The 21,309-nt window shown below is 45.2% G+C and overlaps 2 protein-coding genes across 4 annotated transcripts; one reads left to right on the top strand and one right to left on the bottom strand.

Moving 5' to 3' along the window:
* Positions 1-733: 733 nt before the first annotated feature.
* Positions 734-14,137, bottom strand: LOC117837583 (pentatricopeptide repeat-containing protein MRL1, chloroplastic). Of its 3 annotated transcripts, XM_034717284.2 has the most exons (20): positions 13,762-14,131; positions 13,209-13,617; positions 12,996-13,072; positions 12,651-12,889; positions 12,447-12,510; positions 11,585-11,729; positions 11,375-11,490; positions 11,165-11,293; positions 10,829-11,020; positions 10,570-10,734; positions 10,338-10,478; positions 10,043-10,142; positions 9,057-9,165; positions 8,888-8,979; positions 8,554-8,644; positions 2,737-2,968; positions 2,561-2,653; positions 2,027-2,075; positions 1,391-1,484; positions 734-1,194 (listed from the first exon to the last, which is right to left on the bottom strand). In XM_034717284.2, exons 1-20 carry the CDS (start codon positions 14,074-14,076, stop codon positions 963-965), a joined length of 3,084 nt encoding a protein of 1,027 aa, XP_034573175.1. In that variant the 5' UTR covers positions 14,077-14,131; the 3' UTR covers positions 734-962. The 3 variants fall into 3 exon arrangements, with proteins under 3 accessions (XP_034573175.1, XP_034573174.1, XP_034573178.1); XM_034717283.2 differs by having other exon boundaries at positions 12,651-12,873; positions 12,996-13,617; XM_034717287.2 differs by lacking the exons at positions 734-1,194; positions 1,391-1,484; positions 2,027-2,075; positions 2,561-2,653; positions 2,737-2,968 and adding an exon at positions 6,187-8,360 and having other exon boundaries at positions 12,651-12,873; positions 12,996-13,617; positions 13,762-14,137.
* LOC140221259 (uncharacterized) lies at positions 3,526-4,322 on the top strand. Its single transcript, XM_072290583.1, has one exon. The coding sequence runs from the start codon at positions 3,530-3,532 to the stop codon at positions 4,016-4,018; it is 489 nt and encodes a 162-aa protein (XP_072146684.1). The 5' UTR covers positions 3,526-3,529; the 3' UTR covers positions 4,019-4,322.
* Positions 14,138-21,309: the final 7,172 nt, after the last annotated feature.

Here is a 21,309-nt window from a genome sequence, read left to right as displayed (position 1 = left end):
ACTAAAAAAGACAACACAAACTGGACGTAGGGCAAGTCGCCTGAACCAGTATAATCCTCCTGTCTTTCAAGAGCTTAAGCTATCTGAGAACTCGCGCAGCAAATCTTCCCTAGTTGACGCTACGACACTAGTGTTCAAGTTTAATCTTCTAATAAACAAGAACAGCAAGAACCAGAATAGGATCAGAATGTACCCTTGGGTGGAGCCATTGCCGAAGGCAGTGTACCACCTGGATTAGTCATACTAATCATGGGATGGCCTCAGTTGATGTAGTCGTACAAGTCAACGAACGACACCAAGAAGTAGATGAAGTAGTTGTAGTTGTTCAGGGAGCAAGCAGCCGTATGAAGATGCTCCCGCATGAAGACGCTCCCAAAAAAACCTAATTGCCTGCTATCCCGTGCAGGACCTTCGAATGCCTGCTAGGAAGAAAGGAAGAGATCTCCCAAACAAGAGTACCTGAGTGAGTGTTGAGGTGTGTTTTCTGGAGGAGGGGTGCCCACAGCCTCGGCAAGGGGAGACGAGCGAGCACGCGTGGGATCACCAATCCTCTCTCTAACTTCACAGACAGTGTACACAAAGTCCACCTAATAAGTTGGTTGGGAGCCTCTTCAACAACATTAACCACTTTTAACTCCCTAACATTTATTAGTGAACTTTAATTCTTTTAATTGAATTATCAAAAATAGGCCAAACCATATATTCCAAACCTTATCATGCGCGACAAACAACGTGAACGAGACAAAAATGCTTCACACACTATAAATTAAATTGTTTTATGCATCCTGTTTACAAAATTTGATGTACTGTGATTTCTTTCTTTTGAATAATCTTTTCACAGATTACTATATAAATGTAGTATTTTTTATTTCTTTCCCTGAACAAACTCTTAAGACATTTTACTATCCTGGACATGTTCTCACAAAGGTTACCGAGATCGGTTGCTGCTGGATTGTCCTGCACTACTCGAGCGAAAGGCTTCTGATGTCGCGTTGCTGATCAGCAATCCCTTTTGCTAAACGCGACGATAGGGGAAGCAAATCAGCTGGCGCGGCACTGGAGGATTTGCTATTCAACTTTGGATTGAACCATCTCCTTAAGGTGAGGCCATTGATCCTCATCCTCCCGTGCGACTCCTCCCCCTGGTATGAAATTCCTAATCGCCTCAGGAGAGAACCGATTGCTTGACCAATTCTGTACACCACAATCAAAATCAGTCTCTTCCAAAATTTATCAGATTATTTCAATGGACAACTGAGATATTGTTTTCAAGAAGTTTCAAGTAGAACATTGCGTTCAAAAAGTACTTAACAGAACTAACTTCCCAAGGTAAAATCACGATCGATAAATGTATATAGCATAAGTATTTCGATAATGGGTGTGATTTCACCTTCCAGATAGCTTTAGTGTTTTTTCTCTTTCATCAATGTCAACCTGTTTCTTTTCTGTGGGTAACAAGATTGTCACGTTTGGTAATCTTGCACCTGCATCACATAAAAAATATTAGAACAGAAAAGCTACTATGGCCGTCCACAAATATAAGCACTTTTAGGTTTCTCCTAAGCATATCTTTAACTTTGGCCAATAATATCTCTATAAGTTATTCCAAATAGAAAGAGTTAATATTTTGATAGTTGGTTTCACGGTGAATCTAGCAGCATCATTTTTTTCATGACAAACTTAAAAATCCTTATATTTGTGGATGGAGGGAGCACAAGGTATAAATTTCTCCAATTTCTTATTGGTGCATGAGGAAATCACAGAATAATCATTTAACCCTAGAACTGTTAACATTTGACTAAAAAAGTATATGTGTATATATATATACACATTCATGCTTTGCACCCACCCCCATCTTGATAAAAAGATGTGGAGAACAACAAATATGCATAGATACTGGATTATGCTCCTGTAAAATTTATTTTAACTGTAAATTATTAATATGTATTATCGGCGATTTCCTTGATTCACTAGAAAACAGTAGCAAAAGCAAATTATTTTATGTATCAAGTACTTTAGTATTCACCTGCAGCGAGTCGATGCTTCAAAGACCTCAATGTTGTAAGAAGAGAAACCTGCAAAAATTAAAATAAAAGATAAAATATAAGAAGATACACTATCAGTTACATAAACAATGCAAAACAAACCACTTTACCCCAATTTTAGCAACAACACAGAGAGACACAAAAATAGGGGAAAAAAGACTCAACCATGGGAAGAAAACGGCCCCTGGCACTATTGCTGGTTCTCACTATAGAACCTTTTTCTTGGGGAGAAACTAATTTCAACTGAGAAAATATGCTAAAATATAGAAGCAAGGACAAAATAATGATGTGACCTTCAATTCTATTTAGGTAAAATGATATTAAAGCAGTTTCACTAAAATGTACTCCCTCCGTTCCAAATTACTATTCATTTTGGTTTTTCTAGATGCATAACTTTTGCTATGTATCTAGACATAATATATATCTAGGTGAATAACAAAAGCTATGTATCTAGAAAAGCCAAAACGAATAGTAATTTGGGATGGAGAGAGTAATATTGCAAGTAGCAAAACTACCTCGGCACTGTAGATCTTTAACTTTCTTGCATCAATAACAATCCTGGTATCTTTCATGGAAATACTTGAAACTGCACCTAATGAAGCAGCCTCCTGTGACCAGAAGCCATGCATCTTTCATTAATACCCGCAGAGGTCGAAATAGAGCTGTTGTTTATTGAAGATAACATGATTACCTCCAGCATCGAAAAAGCACGGATGTCATATTCACCGAATCCTTCAAAGAGTGAATTAATATTTGGATTATGTGGAATATCACAACTTATTCCCATGTTTTCAATGAAACTACTCTTCAGCGAATTGTCATGAGGAAGCCTCAAACATCCCAACACTTGAGATAAAACATCACTTGAAGGTACTAGCCCAGTTGAAACTGCCTCACGATACACCATAATTGCTGAGGAAGTCCTACAAAAAAAAAAAAAAAATAACTTACTAAAAAAATACAGTGTAAAAATAATAAATAGATACAACAAATCTTATTGCAGGAAGTTGTTTAAGTATTAGAGATTGCATAGTTGTTATATGCTTTTCATGTATACATGATTGTATTCCTTGTATACCAAGCCATATTGGCTATATATATGAAAGGTCAACCCCCCTTATTAGGGTGTGTGGTGTTTTCCCAATTCTACCGCTCTACATGGTATCATGAGACCCAGGATCAATCCGATCCTAACCTCCCTTTTTTGCTGCCTCTTTCCAATCCAATCGGCCTCACGACTCCTCGCTACACTGCCTCCCACCCCCGCGGCGATCTGCGCGCCGCCCCCCTCTCCTCTCCGCGGCACCCCTTCTGCCGCACCTCCCCCTTCTTCTCTCCTGCCGCTGATGTCCACGATCTCCACGGCCAATTCAGAGATGTCTGGCACCCTGTTCGCCACGAGGACGTCCTCCTCGCCGGCGCTCGGCGCCAGCACCACGCCTGCCCTGGGCTCTCCATCCATGCCTACCCTTAGCGCCAACACCATGGCCTCCACCGGCGACAGCTTCATCCAGGGCACCGCGCCGCTGCCTGTCATCCACCCCTACGCGACTGTTTCTGTCAAGTGTGCCGTCACCCCGAAGATGAAGAACTCCAACTACTCCAAGTGGGCGTCCTACTTCAAATCCATGTGCGGCAAATTCGGCCTCAAACCGCACATCGACGTGATGCTGCCGCCTCGCCCCACTGATCCCTACTGGGACCAGGCCGACTGCTGCATCCGCAGTTGGATTTTCGGCTCCGTCGACGACTCCATCCTCGACCTCGCCATGGAGCACGACGATCAGACCGCCCACAATCTTTGGGTGGCCATTGAAGCCCTCTTCCGCGCCAACAAGGAACTTCGGGTGATCGACCTCAGCAACGAGTTCCACTCTATGATGCAAGATGACCTCTCCATCACCGAGTTCTGCCCACGCATGAAGACAGTGGCCGACACCTTGCGGGAAGTTGGGCATGGCGTCCGGGACTAGCAGCTAGTCCTCAACCTCCTCCGCGGCGTCAACCCTCACTTCACCAACACGGCTGACGACATCACCAACTCCATTGTCATCCCCACATTCGCCCAGGCCAGGGACATGCTCGTCCTCAAGGAGCTCCGCCTAGCCAACTCCGATAAGGTCGCCACCGGTACGACAATGCTGGCCGCCTCCGGTTCCTCCTCCACCTGCACCAGCCTAGGCTGTCGCTCCTCCTCCTCTAGCCCTGCCCAGAACGCCTCCCAGGGCGCTCGCAATGGCGACCAGAAGCGCGACGGCGGCAAGGGCAAAGGCAGCAGCAGGGGCAAAGGACAGCGGCAGGCCGGCGGCTTCCCCGACCAGGGCCAACGGTCCTTCTCAGCAAGGCTAGCCCACGGGCCCCTGGATTTGCTACAATCCGATGGCTCCGCAGTACTACCAGCAGCAGGGCAGCAGCTACCACCAGCAGGGCGGCGGAGGCTGGCGCAGCCCAGCGTCGAGCCTCCTTGGCACCAATCCACAGGCGCACACCGGCGATGGCTCAGTCCTGGGATCAGGCCGGGCTCATCGCTGCGCTGAATCAGATGGCTCTCCAGAACTCTGGATGGGTCATGGATTCCGGCGCCTCTGGCCATATGTCATCCACGGATGGTATTCTCCCCTCCCGCCTACCTCCCTCCCATTCCTTCATCACCGTCGGTAATGGTCAGGTCATTCCAGTTATATGCCGTGGCAACACCATCCTCCCAACCAGCACGTCCAACTTTCACTTGAACAATGTTCTAGTTGTCCCTTCACTAGTTCGCAATCTTTTGTCTGTTAGACAATTCACACGAGACAACCACTGTTCAATTGAATTTGACGCCTTTGGTTTTTCTGTCAAGGATATCCGAACCAGACACGTGATGCTTCACCGCAATAGCGACGGCGACCTTTACACCATCCCATCAACTACTACCTCTGCCACCCCACACACAAGCCTCGCCGTCTCCTCCACCCTATGGCATCACCGCCTCGACCATCCAAGCTCTGCGGCGCTCGACACCCTTAGGAATAATTCATCCATTATTTGTAATAAAGTAGCTAGCTCCCTCTGTCATGCCTGTCAGCTAGGGAAACATGTGTGGCTCCCTTTTTCAAATTCAAGCTCCTACAGTACTGTTCCTTTTGAACTCATCCATTGTGATGTTTGGACGTCACCTGTTGCTAGCATTTCAGGCTCTCGTTACTATTTAGTACTCCTGGATGACTACTCTCACTACAGTTGCACTTTTCCTCTAGTTCAAGAATCCGAGGTTTCCTCTCACATTGAGAATTTTTGCTCCTATGTTCAGACTCAGTTCGGTATCTCTGTTAGATGTGTTCAGGCTAATAATGGGATGGAGTTCGTTAATCGTACTCTTTCTCTCTCTTCTCCTCTCGTGGGATCCACTTGAGACTATCTTGCACATACACCTCTCCGTAGAACAGCAAAGCTGAACGCGTTCTCCACACTCTGAACATCAGCCGCACCCTACTGCTCCATGCACACATGGCGCCTATCTACTAGGCCGAGGCCCTCGCCACGGCCACCTATCTCCTAAATAGGCATCCTTGCTCTGCTATTTCTCACGCCACCCCGTTCGAGCTTCTCTATAGAAAAGCCCCTTACTACAGCCACTTGCACGTTTCTGGGTGCCTTTGCTACCCGAACCTCTCGGCCACGGCACCACACAAGCTCGCTCCGCGTTCCACAGCTCGTGTCTTTCTTGGTTACCCTTCATCGCACAAGGGGTATCACTACCTAGACCTCACAACTAGGCACATCATCATCTCCCGCCACGTGTTTGATGAGTCATGTTTTCCCTTCGGCCGACAGCAGTCCACTCCTTCCAGTCTCCATTTCCTCTTGACTGGACGTGCCGCGTCGGTGCCCTTCCCCGTGGATGCTCCACCCCGCTTGCCGGTGTTGAGCAACCGCGCTCGTCGCCTCCCCCCCCCCCAAGCGAGGAGGACCCCACCATCATCCTCCGTGGGCCGGTCCTCTCCGGCTCCTCTACGCTATCTCGGCAGGTGCTCTAGCAGCAAGCCCCCATTGTGTGCTCCCTCCCCTCGTCCGTGATTGCAGCCAGGTCTATGATTGGCGACCGGGAGGGGGGGGGGGGCACCAGCGCTGGGCCTTCACCGCCAGCCCCCTGGCAGCAGCAGCTCCTGCCCGTGTAGCGCCTGCCCCGACGATGGCTCCAGCACCGACTCCGACGCTGTCGTCCACTTCGGCTACTGTTCCTGCGCCCGCTTCTGCATCCAGTCTTCATGTGACACACTCACAGACCAAGATGATCCAAAGGGTGTAGTACAGGAACCTTTCCGCCACGACTTCGTTGATTTTGCCTCTCCCGGCGAACTACCATAGCGGGTTGGCCGATGCTAACTGGCGTGCGGCCATGGCTGATGAGTTTCAAGCGCTCGTCGACAACGGAACCTGGTGCCTCGTCCCGCGGCCCCCCGGTGCCAATGTTGTGACAGGCAAGTGGATCTTCAAGCACACGTTCCACTCTGACAGCTCCCTTGCCCGTCACAAGGCGCGTTGGGTGGTTCGCGGCTTATCCCAGCGCCACAGCATCAACTACGACGAGACGTTCAGCCCGGTTGTCAAACCGACGACGATCCCCCGTCCTCATCATCGCCACCTCTCGCGCCTGGCCGGTTCACCAGCTAGACGTGAAGAACACCTTTCTTCACAACCATCTCGACGAGACGGTGTACTATCAGCAGCTCCCGGGATTCGTTGACCCTGCCGCTCCTGATCACGTTTGCCTGTTGCAGAGGTCCTTGTACAGCCTGAAACAGGCCCCGCGCGTGTGGTACTAGCGGTTCACCACCTACATCCGTTAGCTAGGGTTCGTCACCTCCACGTCCGACACATCCCTCTTTGTTTACAAAGATGGTGCAAGTCCGAGTTCGCTATGACGGACTTGGGCGCTCTCCACCACTTCCTTGGCATCTCCGTCAGGTGCTCCGCCGATGGCTTGTTCCTGTCCCAACGCCAGTACGCCCTAGACCTGCTTCAGCACATCGGCATGGCCGAGTGTCACTCCACAGTGACTCCTGTTGACACTCGCGCCAAGCTCTCGGCGACAGACGGCGCCAAGCTCAAGGATGGCTCTGAGTACCGAAGCCTTGCAGGAGCTCTTCAGTACCTCACGTTGACTCGCCCTGACCTGGCGTACACGGTGCAGCAGGTGTGCCTCTTCATGCATGATTCCCGCGAGCCTCATCTCGCGCTGATCAAGCGCATCCTGCGCTACGTGAAGGGCACTCTCTCCTTCGGGCTCCACTTCGGCATCGGCCCCATTCAATTCTTGACCGCATACTCCAATGCAGACTGGGCTGGCTGTCCGGATTCTCGGCGTTCCACCTCCGGCTTCTGCGTCTACCTCGGCGACACTCTGGTCTCTTGATCCTCCAAGCGCTAGACCACCGTCTCCAGATCCAGTGCTGAGGCGGAGTACCGGACTGTGGCACATGCAGCTGCTGAGTGTTGCTGGCTGCGCCAGCTTCTTCAGGAGCTTCACGTTCCGCTTGCCTCAGCTACAGTTGTCTATTACGACAATGTGAGCGTTGTCTACATGACAACAAACCCGATCCACCATCGGCGCACGAAGCATATCGAGATCGACATTCACTTCGTGCGCGAGAAAGTGGCCTTGGGGCAAGTTCGCGTGCTCCACATCCCGTCCTCGCACCAGTTTGCAGACATCATGACGAAAGGCCTTCCTTGTCAGCTCTTCACTGATTTTAGGTCCAGTCTTTGCGTCCGCGATGCTCCTTCTGCGACTGCAGACGGGTATTAGAGATTGTATAGCTATTATATGCTTTCCATGTATACATGATTGTATTCCTTGTATACCAAGCCAAATTGGCTATATATATGAAAGGTCAACCCCCCCCCCCTCATTAGGGTGTGTTGTGGTGTTTCCCCAATTCTACCTCTCTACATTAAAAACTAGATGGTAAACATCCATCTAAGCGAGTATGATGCATGGGTCATGGGGGATGCCGTAAAGATGTTGCTTTTTCTGCTGCTGCACTGATTGAGGATGACACATGACATTCATGAGGGATATCAATTGACTGCATCCATGATCATTCTTCAGGAGTAGACTGCTATATGTCTTCCATTGCATTGCATGTCTACTGGTAACCACACATGATTGTATAGCAGCATGGCTTCCTGGATGCTGAGGTAGAGAAGCCTTTTAGTTAACTCTAGCAGAGCCTATTAATTCCCCAACATTGTGGGCCTCGTAGATCTAGATCAATCCTATCTATTCCCCAACACCATGGGCCTCATAGATCCAGATCAACCCTAGACTGTCTGCGAAGGTGAACAAGAACATTATTTTATAGAACAAAATACATCCAGTATGTAAAGGACTCTGTCAACTATGTACGATTGTTTCATGTCAATTTGGCCCGCAGGGTAATCTAAGTAACTGAACCAAGCATTAAGTTCGATCCAATTACATATGTGAGACTACAAGACAGTCTGGCAAGGCTAGGGAGCATACCATTTGTTGTCAATTTGTGGTTTCCCTAAGCTGAAGTTGACAATAATATTCCCAAGCGAGAGATCACTGTCAAACATTTGTAGACATAAACCTGAAGAGAAGTTGTGTCAGCAGGTACTTTCATCAAATATAGAACAACAGCGGCACAAACAACATATCATTTTTGTCCCAAGCAAGTTGGGATAGGCTTGTTATCAAATATAGAAGTGGAACAGATAAAAGGACTCCGAGCAGGCATACACATAAGAAAAGGGGTACATAATTAGGTTAAGGAAACAAAGAGAATTCAAGTGCTCCTATACAGTAACAAGAAAAGGGGGGGAAATAACCTTACCAGTCAGAGAACCAATAATGGTAGGATTGATGCCAATGCCATCTATTTTTAATTGTTCAAACAAATCCAAACCTAGTTGTGCTTCACCGTTTCTACATGCCAGCTGTTAGTAACTGAAGAGTACCATACACTTAATTTGAAAGGTACAATTCATGCTCAGAATCATTACCTTTCGCAAGCAACAAATAAGACAGAATATGTTATCTCATTTGGACAGATTCCTATTCCTTTCATCTCATTAAGGACATCAACAGCCTTTAGGACCTGATCACCATCACCTGCAGTTCATTACATGGTTAATAAAAAGCATAGAAGCAACATTATTAACATTATTTTGAATGTTAAAAGGACAAGGTTCAAATGAAAAGGACCAGTAGCTATTATGCATGTTTCAGACAATGAAAATCCTATCGATGCACCTTATTATGATTAATGCACCTTATTATGATTAGGACAACTAGCTAGCCCTCAGACTTGGAAACTAACTTGGTAGATCATTAAACTCTAATGAAGTTCCCACTTCGATCTGTAAACATGAAAATTACAGCAGTTATGTCATAGTGGCTTTTCACTAGATACTGTGTGAGTGTGATGCCACTTTAGTTTCCTTACTGCATTGACACATCAGCATTTTTAGCTAATTGAAAACATGAAATAGTTTAAGTGACAGTTTGCATACTGGCAATTCTTAAAGAAATGGTCTAGGTAACCACCTAGCCACTAGGTGGTGGCAGTAGTTAGGCTGCTGCCTAGGTGAGATCAAGTAGACATAGCAGCCAGTAAATTTTATCCTTGCCATGCTATCAATGGCAACTCCTCCCCCTGCCATTCTGCCACTGAGATATCTTTCTCACCATGGTTTATCCAATCCTCCTTCGTTCTTCCCCTTCCCCAGCCCCTTTCCATTTCATAGGCAGGCTAGGCACTAGTCTATTAGGCCCCAACACCACAATAGTACCAAGTGATTGTTTTCCCATAAGACCTAGAAGTTTTTTAAACACTGGACACCAGACCACATATGAATTTACTATTTAAATTAACAACCTATGTAGCATTGTTACAAGTACAGGGACATCTAGTCAATTTTCTTTCTTAGAGAATATATAAGTAGCAAATGAAAATGTTTTTATCATTTCTATCTAGGAGTGTACATACACAGAGAGGTGATCAAAGCATTCATCATTGAAACAGTTGGGGTTAATTTGATAGACTTAATCTCCTCGTATAGCTGCAGTGCCTTCTTCCAGTCCTTTGCCTGAAACAGTGGTCCTCAAATCATGATGAGCTAAAAGGAATCTTCATAATATATCAAAGGATTAAGGAGAAATAGGAATGTAGCATGAGATAGAGTTACCTTTGGAAGTTACTTGTTATTTACAAAATCTAGGGCTACCTATCACATTTAAATCGTAAATGTGCTTTTCACACAACAGTTTACACAAGAACTTACATTGCAGCAAGCACCCATTAATGAACTGTAGGCAATTGTTCCCACGTGTAATCCTTTTGCTCTTGCATCTTTCATTATTTCAAACGCGGCATCCGCCCTCCTAGCATGGCCAGCTACATCAACTAGAGCACTCAAGAACATCTGTAGTTCATGAAATAAAAAAATAAAAAATAGAAGATGTAGAAAGCGCATAAGGTTTTCATGCTTTAAGGTTAGCAGTAAAAAATAGCACCTCATCAGGTTTTACTCCAATCTTGTTCATATCTTCATATATCTTCAGTGCAAACCCTAAATCACCAGTCAAGCTACAGCTTCTCAATGCGATTGTGTAAACTTCTGGGGTACCCTTTATATTGTACTCCTGAAGCATTTTGTACACCTCACGAGCTTGATCAGCCTATACAAACAAAACGAACACAACTTTATTTTGGATACAGATGCTATATGTTCGATTTTGCATTTCCTTGACAATGCTTAATCTGTAAAGCCACCTGGCCTGCCTGAATACATGTTTTCATCAGCGCTCCAACAGTAACATGATCAGGAAGTATTGGTCCGGATCCTTTTGATTCCGAAGATTCTGCCATCATTTCTGATAAAACATCAAACGCCCGAGCCACAGCACCAGATTCACCGCATGCACTGATCAAAGCATTGAAGACAACTCGATCTGGCTTCACCTTCTACTGCAAGTATGACCCAGTAAGTTTAACAAGTATGAAAACCTTATACAGAGTAATAGATTGCAAGATATCTCCAGTCACTCTTATATAGCCAAAGTAAAAGGAGCACATCTAACATAAATCCATCAGACAGAACAATATCACCTTTGAACTCATAATCCCATAAGCACCAAATGCTTTTGCCACTTGCCCAGCTCTAGCACAGCCATCAATTAATGCACTGTATGTGTTGACATTTGGCTCTATACCAGCACTGACCATCTCATGGAAGACCTAAAATGTAAATACAGCATGTATATTAATAAATTTTAAAAGGAAACCACCTATATATAACTTTGTGATTTAGTTATGCACCTCAAACATGGCATCAACTTTTCCACACTTCGCACAAGTTGATATCAGTGTTGTGTAAAGTTTACAATCAGGTTTTAGCCCAGCTTCCTTTAGGAGCTCCATAACTTGGAGTGCTCCTGTAAAGGTAAAAACAAGTACATATTCCATGGTTCTGAGTCAACTCTGGCACATCTGTCAAGGAATGCTAAAACTTCAAGCTACAGAAGTTACCATCAAAATCTTGTGAATTAGCACACACGGACAAAAGCATATTGAAGGTACTTATTTTCGGGTTGTCAATCAAAGTGCAGAAGCGAACAGCTTCCAAGACAGCCTTTTGCTTCTTACACATACTGAAAAAGCTGGCATGGTGAATCTGAAAATGAATGGAAATCAGGAGCTTGAAGATATTTTATAGGGAAAGAAGTAAATTAGCCCGCTCAACTCTTGAAGTATGTAATTTTAACCTTGGTCTATGTAAAATGAGAGCATATAACCCCATGAGTCCATAATCAGCCTAGTTTTGGAATGTTGTATTTTCCTAGTGGGCACTAAATTGCTGAACATAGCATCTTGGTAGTTAGTGGTATGTCATATGCTACCACCATTCTCATCTCTTTGTCCTATTAATCATCAATGGCAAGTCCAAAACATCACTGGGAGGTTCCAGATCTTTGAGCCGGGCAATGGAAGGTACACAACAAACAGGTAAACACAACTAAGATCTGGATTCTGGAGCTCCTATTTTCTTTCTCACCAAAAGCATTACATGGCTTTGACCAGCTGCTCAGAGGTCAGCAAACTCTACATGTGGTTCCCCATATGTTCCTATTTTAGTTTCTGCCTTCAGAGCTGATTTAGCAATTACGTATCAAAAATTGTTGACATGCTGTATAACCAAGCTGATTTAGGTTAAGGGGAATATTCGCTCCAGTTTCGATAGTTGAACGATGAATTAGGCAATTTCATAGTGCAGGACTAAAATTAGACAATCGTGGAATCAACATATACTCTTACCCATTACAAAGGCTAATTGTAAAACTCATTCCCCTCAAAAATGGAAAACTATTAAGCTATTGGAAAGGTTATTTACCTTCTTCATATCAAGCAATCCATTTTGCTCCATGCGTTCTAACAAGTCCACACAGTCCTTCAACCTGAAAAATACCAAATGGATGTTTCAACCAAAAAAATTACAAATGCACAATGTGCATAATTTGAAATTAACACTGCATGCAGAAAGTTATGGAGTTCTGGGCTCAAAAGTGTCACAGTGATTATCTACCAATTATGATACCTTCCATCAATTAAGAAACTATTGTATATCCTTGAGTAATCTAATGTATCCTTCGTGCCCTTCAGTCCCCCTCTCTTTGCTTGAGTGAAATTATCTGGATTCTCCTTGTTTAGTATATTGGAAATGCTAAAGCCTGTGACTGGTGAATCATCATGGTCCTTCACAGCTTTCTCTTGTTTACTCACAGGGTCTTCCCTTAAGCATGCAACTGGAGAAAACTGACCTGAATATAGAGTATGCTTCATAGAAGATGGGCCATAATCATTAAAGAGGTGATATGAAAAATAAATAAATTATTTCAGCAGACTAAGTACCAAGAAGAATACATGAATTCCAAAGTTAGACCTGCTGGGGAATAAGAGCTCCCTGCATTTGAGTTGGTGAATTCAATCCATTTCCTTGGTTTGAACAAATTGCGGTTGCTGGCCAGGGGAACAAAACCGAGATGACATTCTGCTATTCTTTTGAAGGACGAAAGAGATGTAAAATCAAGATGTTCCTCTTGATCACTCTGATTGCATCCAACTAAATTAGCATCCGAGGCATCCATTTGCTTACCAGTATGACCTTGGCTATTTTGCATCACTTCCTGATGTCCTGAAAGGGATAAAAATTGATAAGGTAGCCCAGCTACCCGGCCCGTACTGTTAGACAAATACTTGGTTTTATCTTGTCCTTCTGATACAGAATCTGGCATCACAGGAACACTTGTAACCTTTTCGATGGAACAATTTGCAGTTGCAGTTGAGCAAATAACTTCTGGTCCAGAAATATCTGCTGATGTAACCGGAGGTGCCAAAGGACTAATTACAGAACAAGCCTGTGTATCAACAGTCATTCTTCCAGAAACGCCAAGCTCTGGAAGCCCACTATCATGAGTTGTCTGTGCTGCACAGTTGCTGTCATACATTGTTTTTGATGCACCAAGGACTTTATTTACAATGCTTTTGCCATGTTCATGTAAAACCTGCCAGATTCCAATGTTCAATCAGCAGAATTCTCGAAAAACGAAAAACAAAATTCAAAACTCTGTTATCTGGAAGATGTAACACTAAGTCAGGGACTGCACAAAAAAGCAGCAATCCACGAAATGTCCACTATTTACGCTCACCTCCGGGGAATCCCCGTGCATCGCGCTGCGCCACCGTAACCACACCAGCTGCAGGGCAGCGAGGAGGGTGACCGCCGCGACGCTGACCAGCGAGGCCCCGCCCAGCAGCACGTCCGCATGGTCCGGGCCCGACGCGCAACAGGTTGTCCTACAGCGGGCGCGGGAGCCGGGGCCTAGCGGCGGCGGCTGGAGCAGGAACCCACTTCCGCAGCCGTGGCGGCGGGTGGAGGGGCGGCGCAGAGGGAGGTGGAGGAAGCGCGGCGGGGCGGCCAGCAGCGGGAGGAGCACCGCTGGGGCAGAAGCGGAGGCCTCCATTGGGGAGAAGGGGGGCGGGAGTGGCGGAGCGAGTGAGGTTTAGTAGGATGATGATGATCCGTTGGAGATGACGATGGGTTTTATCCGGATTTTGCGAGGAATTGTGGTATCGAGAACGTTGCTTCGGGCGCTAGATTTCCTCCGGTTTTCCGCTCCGCGCCATGGCCCACGGCACCCCGCCAGTTTTTCATGCACGACCTGGAACGGAGAGCCAGGGTGCGTTTCGGGATTTTTTTTATTTTTAAACTTTTTTAAAAATATTTTTATAAAAATCCGTCGCAACTAAATTTGCACAGGGTAATCCTTTGCACTGGCGCGGCAAAAGGTGCCAGCGTGGCGTGGCGCGGGAGGGCGGCCAACGTGGCGATGACGTGGGCAAGCGGTTATCGCGCTAGCCCACCTGGCGCGGCAGTGCCTGGGTATGAACCACGCACCATCTCCCTCCTCCCTCCCTTCTCTCTTCCTTCCTCTAGAAACACCTGAGCCCAACCCCAAGCACGCGCTGCTGGCCCCCGCCACCCCGAAATCCTCCAAATCTGTCGATTTCGGTTGGAAAAAGTAGTGGGAATCAATCACCGCTTCATTTGGAAGGTATCCCAACTTTTTCCCTTGTTTTACCGTTCCATTTTGTGGATCGGAGGATGTTTAGGTGACCTAGGGTTAGATTGTTGATTTGATGTTTTGATGAAATACAATATGGTTATGTGTCAGATGATGCTTAGTTCATACGCACTAGACTTTCTGCCCGCGATATTGATGTGTATAACTTGTTGCATGCTTCGATTTAGTTAGATATTCATGCAATTTTGTAGTGTACATGGCATTGGTAGGTTTTTTTACAATATTTCCAATTAATATGTTCAATATCTTTATTTCGTAATAAACTTGCTATAGTTTTTCGGTAAGGTGTTTGTATTTTGTAAATGGATTGTTTAGTTCATATGTTTGATGGTGGGATTGTGAAAGAAAACAGGGAGTTTGAAAATATGAATGAGGCAGTGGAATTATTCGATGCTCCTCTAACTTTTAAAGATTTAGTTGACCATGCAATGAGAAAGTATGGATGTAGAGTGGATGAGATGACATTTAGAGGTCGTTTTGGTTGTGGGAAAGCTAGAGCTCATTATGTTCTTATGAACTTGGCATCCGATTCAAATTGGAATCAATATAAGGATGTAGTTCAACAATCAAATGTTGCATGTTTGGAGGTGGTAGTTGAAATTTTTCGTATACGTGGTCCAAATGTTGCCTTAAGATATAAAGTACCGATAGTGAATCGTAATGGTACCCAAGAGTTAGAAATTTTGCAGCACGATTTAGGTGAAACACAATCTGATTTTGGCTTGGCCATTGCGAATGATGATTTTCCCAATGATACTTTTGAGCGGGATGAAGCAAATATAGATGATGATGACATATCTATGGGTTCCGAAGATGGTGAATTTGAGGATAATGGGGTAGAAGATGTCGAGGAAGAGGAGGAGTCACAATCTCAGAGTGATGGGCTAGAAAATAAGGACGAGGAGTCATAATCTGAGAAGGATGGGCCGCAGGTCAACACTGCAACCGTGCATGATGTCGAAGCCATTGGTCATATGGACGAATGTCTTTCTTACACTCATAACGAGTTGCGGTTGTTGAAAGAATGTGATGTCGAACTGCCCTCCGTTCCCAATGATAAGGACATAAGTATGGTACACCAAGCCATATGTGAATCTAGTATGGTGAATTCCGAATGGATATTCTTTAGTGAGAGTCCAGTGATTAAGACGGGAATGAAGTTCAAAAGTTTTGAGGAGCTTAAGTTTTTCTTGGCTGACTACGCTTATTAGGCCTTTCAGTGTACACTCTGACAAGAACCTAAGGTATGATGTCATGTGCAAGCAAGGATGCCTTTGGCGTGTATGGTCTCGGCTAATTACAAGCATCGGACAATGGATGATTTCAAATGTTGTGCAACCGTATATTTGTCGTTCTTCACTGCCGAAGCGAGTGCATGCCCAGTGCACAACAAAGTACCTTGGGCGGCATATCCTAGGCATTGTCCGTAAAGGTAGCGAGACATCGGTGCCTTCCCTCGTGGAGTCCATATTTACCTTTAGTGGATACCGTGTCAAGTATTCAAAGCATGGCGGGCAAAGCAACACGCCGTTGCCCTACTATGAGGGGACTGGAAGGAGTCCTATGGCATGGTTTCTAGGGTACTCACAGCTATGACCTACTACAATCCCGGCGTTAAATGGTTCACTGACTCGTGCGGCATAATGCAGCCTGACAATGGTGTTTCGAAGCACGTGCTCCTAAGGGTATTTGGCGCTTCCCTCAATGTAGTGTATCATTTCAACATTGTCATCCTGTGATACTTGTGGACGGTACATTCTTAACGGGGAAGTATAAGGGTACACTACTGATGGTAGTTGTAGTAGATCAAGAACAGCAGCTTGTGCCTCTAGCTTTTGCCTTGGCTGAGAGTGAGAACAACGACAGTTGGTCATCGTTCGTGAAACTCGTTCGGTGACACATACTTGGACCATCACGGCAAGTATGTATGATCTTGGATAGGCATCATGGGCTCCTAAATTGTGCGAACGACCACATGGATGAGTTTCCACCGCTCATGCATAGGTGGTGCACGAGGCACTTTGTCACTAACATGTGGCGTCGACAAAGGAACAAGGAAGTGATTGCAAAGTTCAAGATATAATTTAATAAGATGTTAGAAGATCTAGTGAAGGACTTGAATGATGATGCAAAAGAATGGTTGAAGGGTGAAATGGAGGATAAGGACAAATGGGCGCAGACTTTTGATGAGGGAGGGATGCGTGGGGTATTATGACCACGAACTACTCGGAATCCCTAAACGCTGTTTTCAAAGCCATCCGAAGTAGGTCCGTATCCGGAATTATTGAATACTCCTTCAAAAAATGCAACGCCTACTTTGTGGACAGATGGCAAAAGGCACATGAACTATTGAATGAAGGTCATAGGGCTGGGAAGGTTGCAGATGAACATATATTAGAGGCTGAGCTTAGGTCCGTTAACCAATTACCAGAACCGTACGGGCTAGAAAGAATGGTATATATTATAAGATGTTCTGGTACTACTTTGGGGGTGAGAGCCATGGAGGCCGACACTATAGAGTGGATCTCAATGAAGTTTCGTGCACCTTCAACGTTCCTCAATTTTGGCACCTTCCATGTTCACACTTCATTACAGCTTGCAAGGCAAAAGGTCTTAACTATGAAAGCCCCTTGTACATGTCACCCTTGTACTTTAGGGAGTACACCATTAGAATTTGGGAATCAAGTTTTGAACCTTACCTTGATCCGTCACAATGGCTGCCATAAGAAGGGCTAGAGTATGTCCCAAACCCCAATTTGAAGAGAAACAAAGTAGGTAGGAGGTAGAAGAAGCATTTCAGAGGCGACTGGACGGGTTGGACGAGTCGCAAGGAGACTTTCAACAGATTATGGAACTGGCGATTTTTATGTGGACAAGTTGAAAAATCGTTGCTCGAAGTGCCACAAGTTCATTAAGAATTGCATATGTCGCAAGAAGAAATCTAAGGGCAAGAAATTTAGGTTGAAAAATAAAAGTCAGTGTTCTTCCAACATGAGGGTAGTGGCGGAGGTCGTATTTTGCATGGTTATCATTATAGCATTTATTTATAGTAAATTTTCATTGTTACTCTACTTATCATGCACTGAACCATTTTACTAACGAATGTTGTTTATTCTTTTTTAGGATGGCGGCCCTAGCGTACCCACTCCTTGAGGCTGCGTACGACTTGCAGCACTGCGCCTACCTCCTCTCCAACCTCCACGTGGTATTACATATTATATGAATGAGCTTATGTGCGATTTTTATGTATATTCACCCTCTAAGAACAAGAGTTTAATTAGGCTAATATTTCTGAATCATGTGTCCAGAAGTTAAGCTTAATGGAAATTTAAGCATACATTTGGCTTTACATTTTATTTATCCATGAGGCTAGAAGTGTAGAAGAATACTGCCCACATTTTCTAAATTGTTTAAGCTCTCGGATGAACTAGTTCATGCATGAAACCATAGGTAAGTAAAAATTAACAAAGCATTAAATTAGAAAAGACAAGATAATATTTTCAGTTATTGAAATTTGAATTCTAGTCTATACATTTCATTTATTCATATCCTTTCGGTTGAAAAGTGTATGGTATGATGCTCTTTAACAAATGTAGTCTTAGAGGAGAATTTAACAAATGTGCTGCTCCTTTCTATAGCTTAGAGGAGAATTTAACAATTGTAAGGATAAAAATTATATGTAGTCTTAATTACCTTTTGGGGCTAGCAACACTCATGTCTCTCAAATGCAACTGGCCATTTACATTTATGTAAGGGAACCCTGTGACATTATAAAATTTACTATTCAGTGTCTATTGTTATTTGTAGTTGAATGATTATATACCATTTCATATGATACCATTTGTTTCCATTTTTTGCAAAGAACCTTTTCCATCTAATTCCATTTCCTTATATGGTAAGAAATAATTTTATTTCCAATTATTTGGTTGTTTTGCAGGAATTGAAGCCATTACGGGTGCAAGTGCACTCTCCACTTAGGTGGGATGAGCGCTACGCGTCGTACCTACAGAGAGCAGGATTTGTGGACATTGCTGTTCAGGTTGTTGCGGGTCTCCCTCCGATGGATGGACCCTTGTGGACCGCCATGGTCGACCGGTGGTGTCTGGAGACTCACAACTTCCACCTCCCGTGCGGTGAGGTAACCGTCACCATGCAAGTCGTCGCCATGATCCTCGATCTTCCACTAGAGGGGCATCCAGTAACGGGGATCATATAGAGTGAGAATTGGCGTGACATGGTAGAGGTGCACATTGGGATTAGGCCTCCTGAGCCTGAGGAGGGAGACAACTTGAAGAAGACCTCTAGTGTGAGCTCCGCATGGTTGAGGTAGTAGTTCAGCGTGTGCCCTCCAGGAGTAGATGATGAGGTTGTGCAGAGGCACGCTCATGTTTGGCTGTGGCACTTTGTTAGTAGCTTCCTACTACCTGATACAACTGGGAACATAGTGTCGTGGATGGTTCTTTCAATTTGGGTCAGGATTGGGGCAACATCCGTTTATACAGTTGGGGCTCAGTGGTGCTTGCGTGGCTGTACAGGCAGCTGTGTGAGGCTTGTAGACGCACTACAAGGGATTCAAATGTTGGAGGGTGTGCGTTTATGCTACAGATCTGGGTTTGGGAGCGAATGCCTGTGGGTCGACTTTGCCGTCTTCGCGTCGAGGTAAAACACTACGACGACTTCCCGTTTCCACTTTGCAGTTCTGAAAACTTCTGTACCTTGCTAGCAATCGGATTCTTTTGAATTTTTAGAATTAGCATTGAGAGGATTCTTATCCCACATTCGTACATGTGTGGAAGCATGCGCAGCCTATATGTGGCCCTTTAGAAAGGCGCTACAAGTCCTACACAAACGAGTTTGACGTTGTCACACAGAACCAGGTAATTTGGTCACCATAGTCTTTTTGAGCTGAATTGCATATATTCACCTATGAAATAACTTTTGTTTTTACAAAATTTTGAAGATTGAATGGCAACCGTACAGCCGTCAACAGCTGAGCGAGATCATATTTTCACCTATGTGCAACAGAGACAGGCAGTTGTGAGGTCCACGACTCCAATGATCTTGTACTACTTCGTTGAGATGCACATGCCGCATAGGGTGATGCGGCAGTTTGGTAGGATACAAACGTGCCCTCCCATGGAGTTATCGACTTCGCAGGCATTGCATAGGTATGCAGGAATCATTACCCACTTCTTAGGCATTACATAGATATGCAGGAATCGATACACGTATGTAACATGTTAGGCTAATAACTTGCAAAATTTGTAATGCAGGATCAACCACAAGAAGAGGTACAAGGAGAATGATTGGAGGGTGAACATGCTGAGTACCTGCTTCGGTGGGAGAACAGGTAAAGAAGTGATCCTGATGAAGGGCCGTACTAGTGTGCAGGACCAAACAGGGACTACATACGATTGTACTGTGCTTCCACAAGAAATAAGGTGAAGCCATCTTGGAGCATTGAGCCCATTGAGGATGCACCGTTCGACTCCTCCGATGACGTACTTGACGAGTACGACACGATGACACGCTTAGGAACATAGCCTGAGCGTGCACCTCTCCATGACTACATGGTAAGATTCTAGTTTGTCTATTACCGTTCTGAAGGTATGTAATCATAGTACCGTAACATTGATAAATCATGAAATCAAAACTATGCGTGCAGGGACAGCAGCTTGCAAGGCTTGCAAATGAGGCGGGCGTGGTCATGGAGCATGCAGTCAGATCCAGTGATGGTGTGGTTCGTCAGTTTGCAGAGGTACAAGCACATCCTAGTTTGCATTGATCCCCGTACTATCTTTGTAACCCTCTCAATATGATAATGGTGACTCTATGCTGCTTAAATGTTGCAGAGGGTTCGAAGAAGCTGCAGGCGAATGGCCATCAAGATGAATTGCATGTCAGCCACCGATGTGCAGCACGGCGGGAATGACCAGGGCACTTCTTTAGGATCACAACGTACTCCTCTCCACCACAGTAGCGGTGGAACCTCTATGACCCCCCCAAGGAATGCATCAGCATCCAATGCTCCAGGACCTAGCAGGAGGTCACGAGGCAAGGCACCCGCGTCCCCTGAGGCAAGTGAGGAGTCTGAAGGTAACGAGTCCGAGGATGAGGACCCTACCTATGGTGAGCATATGGAGATGACCGACTTGTTTGATGCTCCACCTCTGACTCAGACGCAAGGACAGTCAAGCCAGGTAGATTCCTCACTTTGCCCTAGTTGTATTCTCAATTGCTAAGTTCAGTTCCCAAAGAGTCCTACACCTTGATGATTTTCTTTTAATTTTTCTTAGGCACCTGCAGCTCCAGCCCGGAGGCCCCGCCGGCATCGTTCCTAGGACTACACCGACATTGGCAGCGCCAATGTCTTGCCCACGCATCCAAGGAGGGAGCGTCGCCCGAGGGATCCTTTTAGCCCTCCGGATCAGCGGCGTCCACGACAATGAAATTTGCATCTATGAAGTGTTTTGCGCTAGGTGTTGGAAGAATATGTTGCAATTTGAGCCGGCTGTGTGTAAAAGATAGTTGCAATTTATTGAACATGTGTTGCAATATAATACTATCTTGTTTGATTTGTGTTGTAAAATTTGTATGTTGCATTTTAAGGCA

Source organism: Setaria viridis, chromosome 9 (assembly GCF_005286985.2).
Source record: "Setaria viridis chromosome 9, Setaria_viridis_v4.0, whole genome shotgun sequence".
NCBI lineage: Eukaryota > Viridiplantae > Streptophyta > Magnoliopsida > Poales > Poaceae > Setaria > Setaria viridis.
Note: the sequence above shows the minus strand (reverse complement) of the source record. Positions and strands in the feature narration are given on the sequence as shown.

Bases quoted from the DNA above. Each gene is read 5' to 3' on its own strand.
- LOC140221259 (XM_072290583.1), top strand. From the start codon at position 3,530: ATGGCCTCCACCGGCGACAGCTTCATCCAGGGCACCGCGCCGCTGCCT.
- LOC117837583 (XM_034717283.2), bottom strand. From the start codon at position 14,076: ATGGAGGCCTCCGCTTCTGCCCCAGCGGTGCTCCTCCCGCTGCTGGCC. The intron at 11,730-12,446 runs GTAAATAACCTT...ATTCATTTTCAG, and splicing joins GATTGCTTGATATGAAGAAG to ATTCACCATGCCAGCTTTTT. The intron at 10,143-10,337 runs GTAAGTTCTTGT...CCACTGTTTCAG, and splicing joins TAATGGGTGCTTGCTGCAAT to GCAAAGGACTGGAAGAAGGC.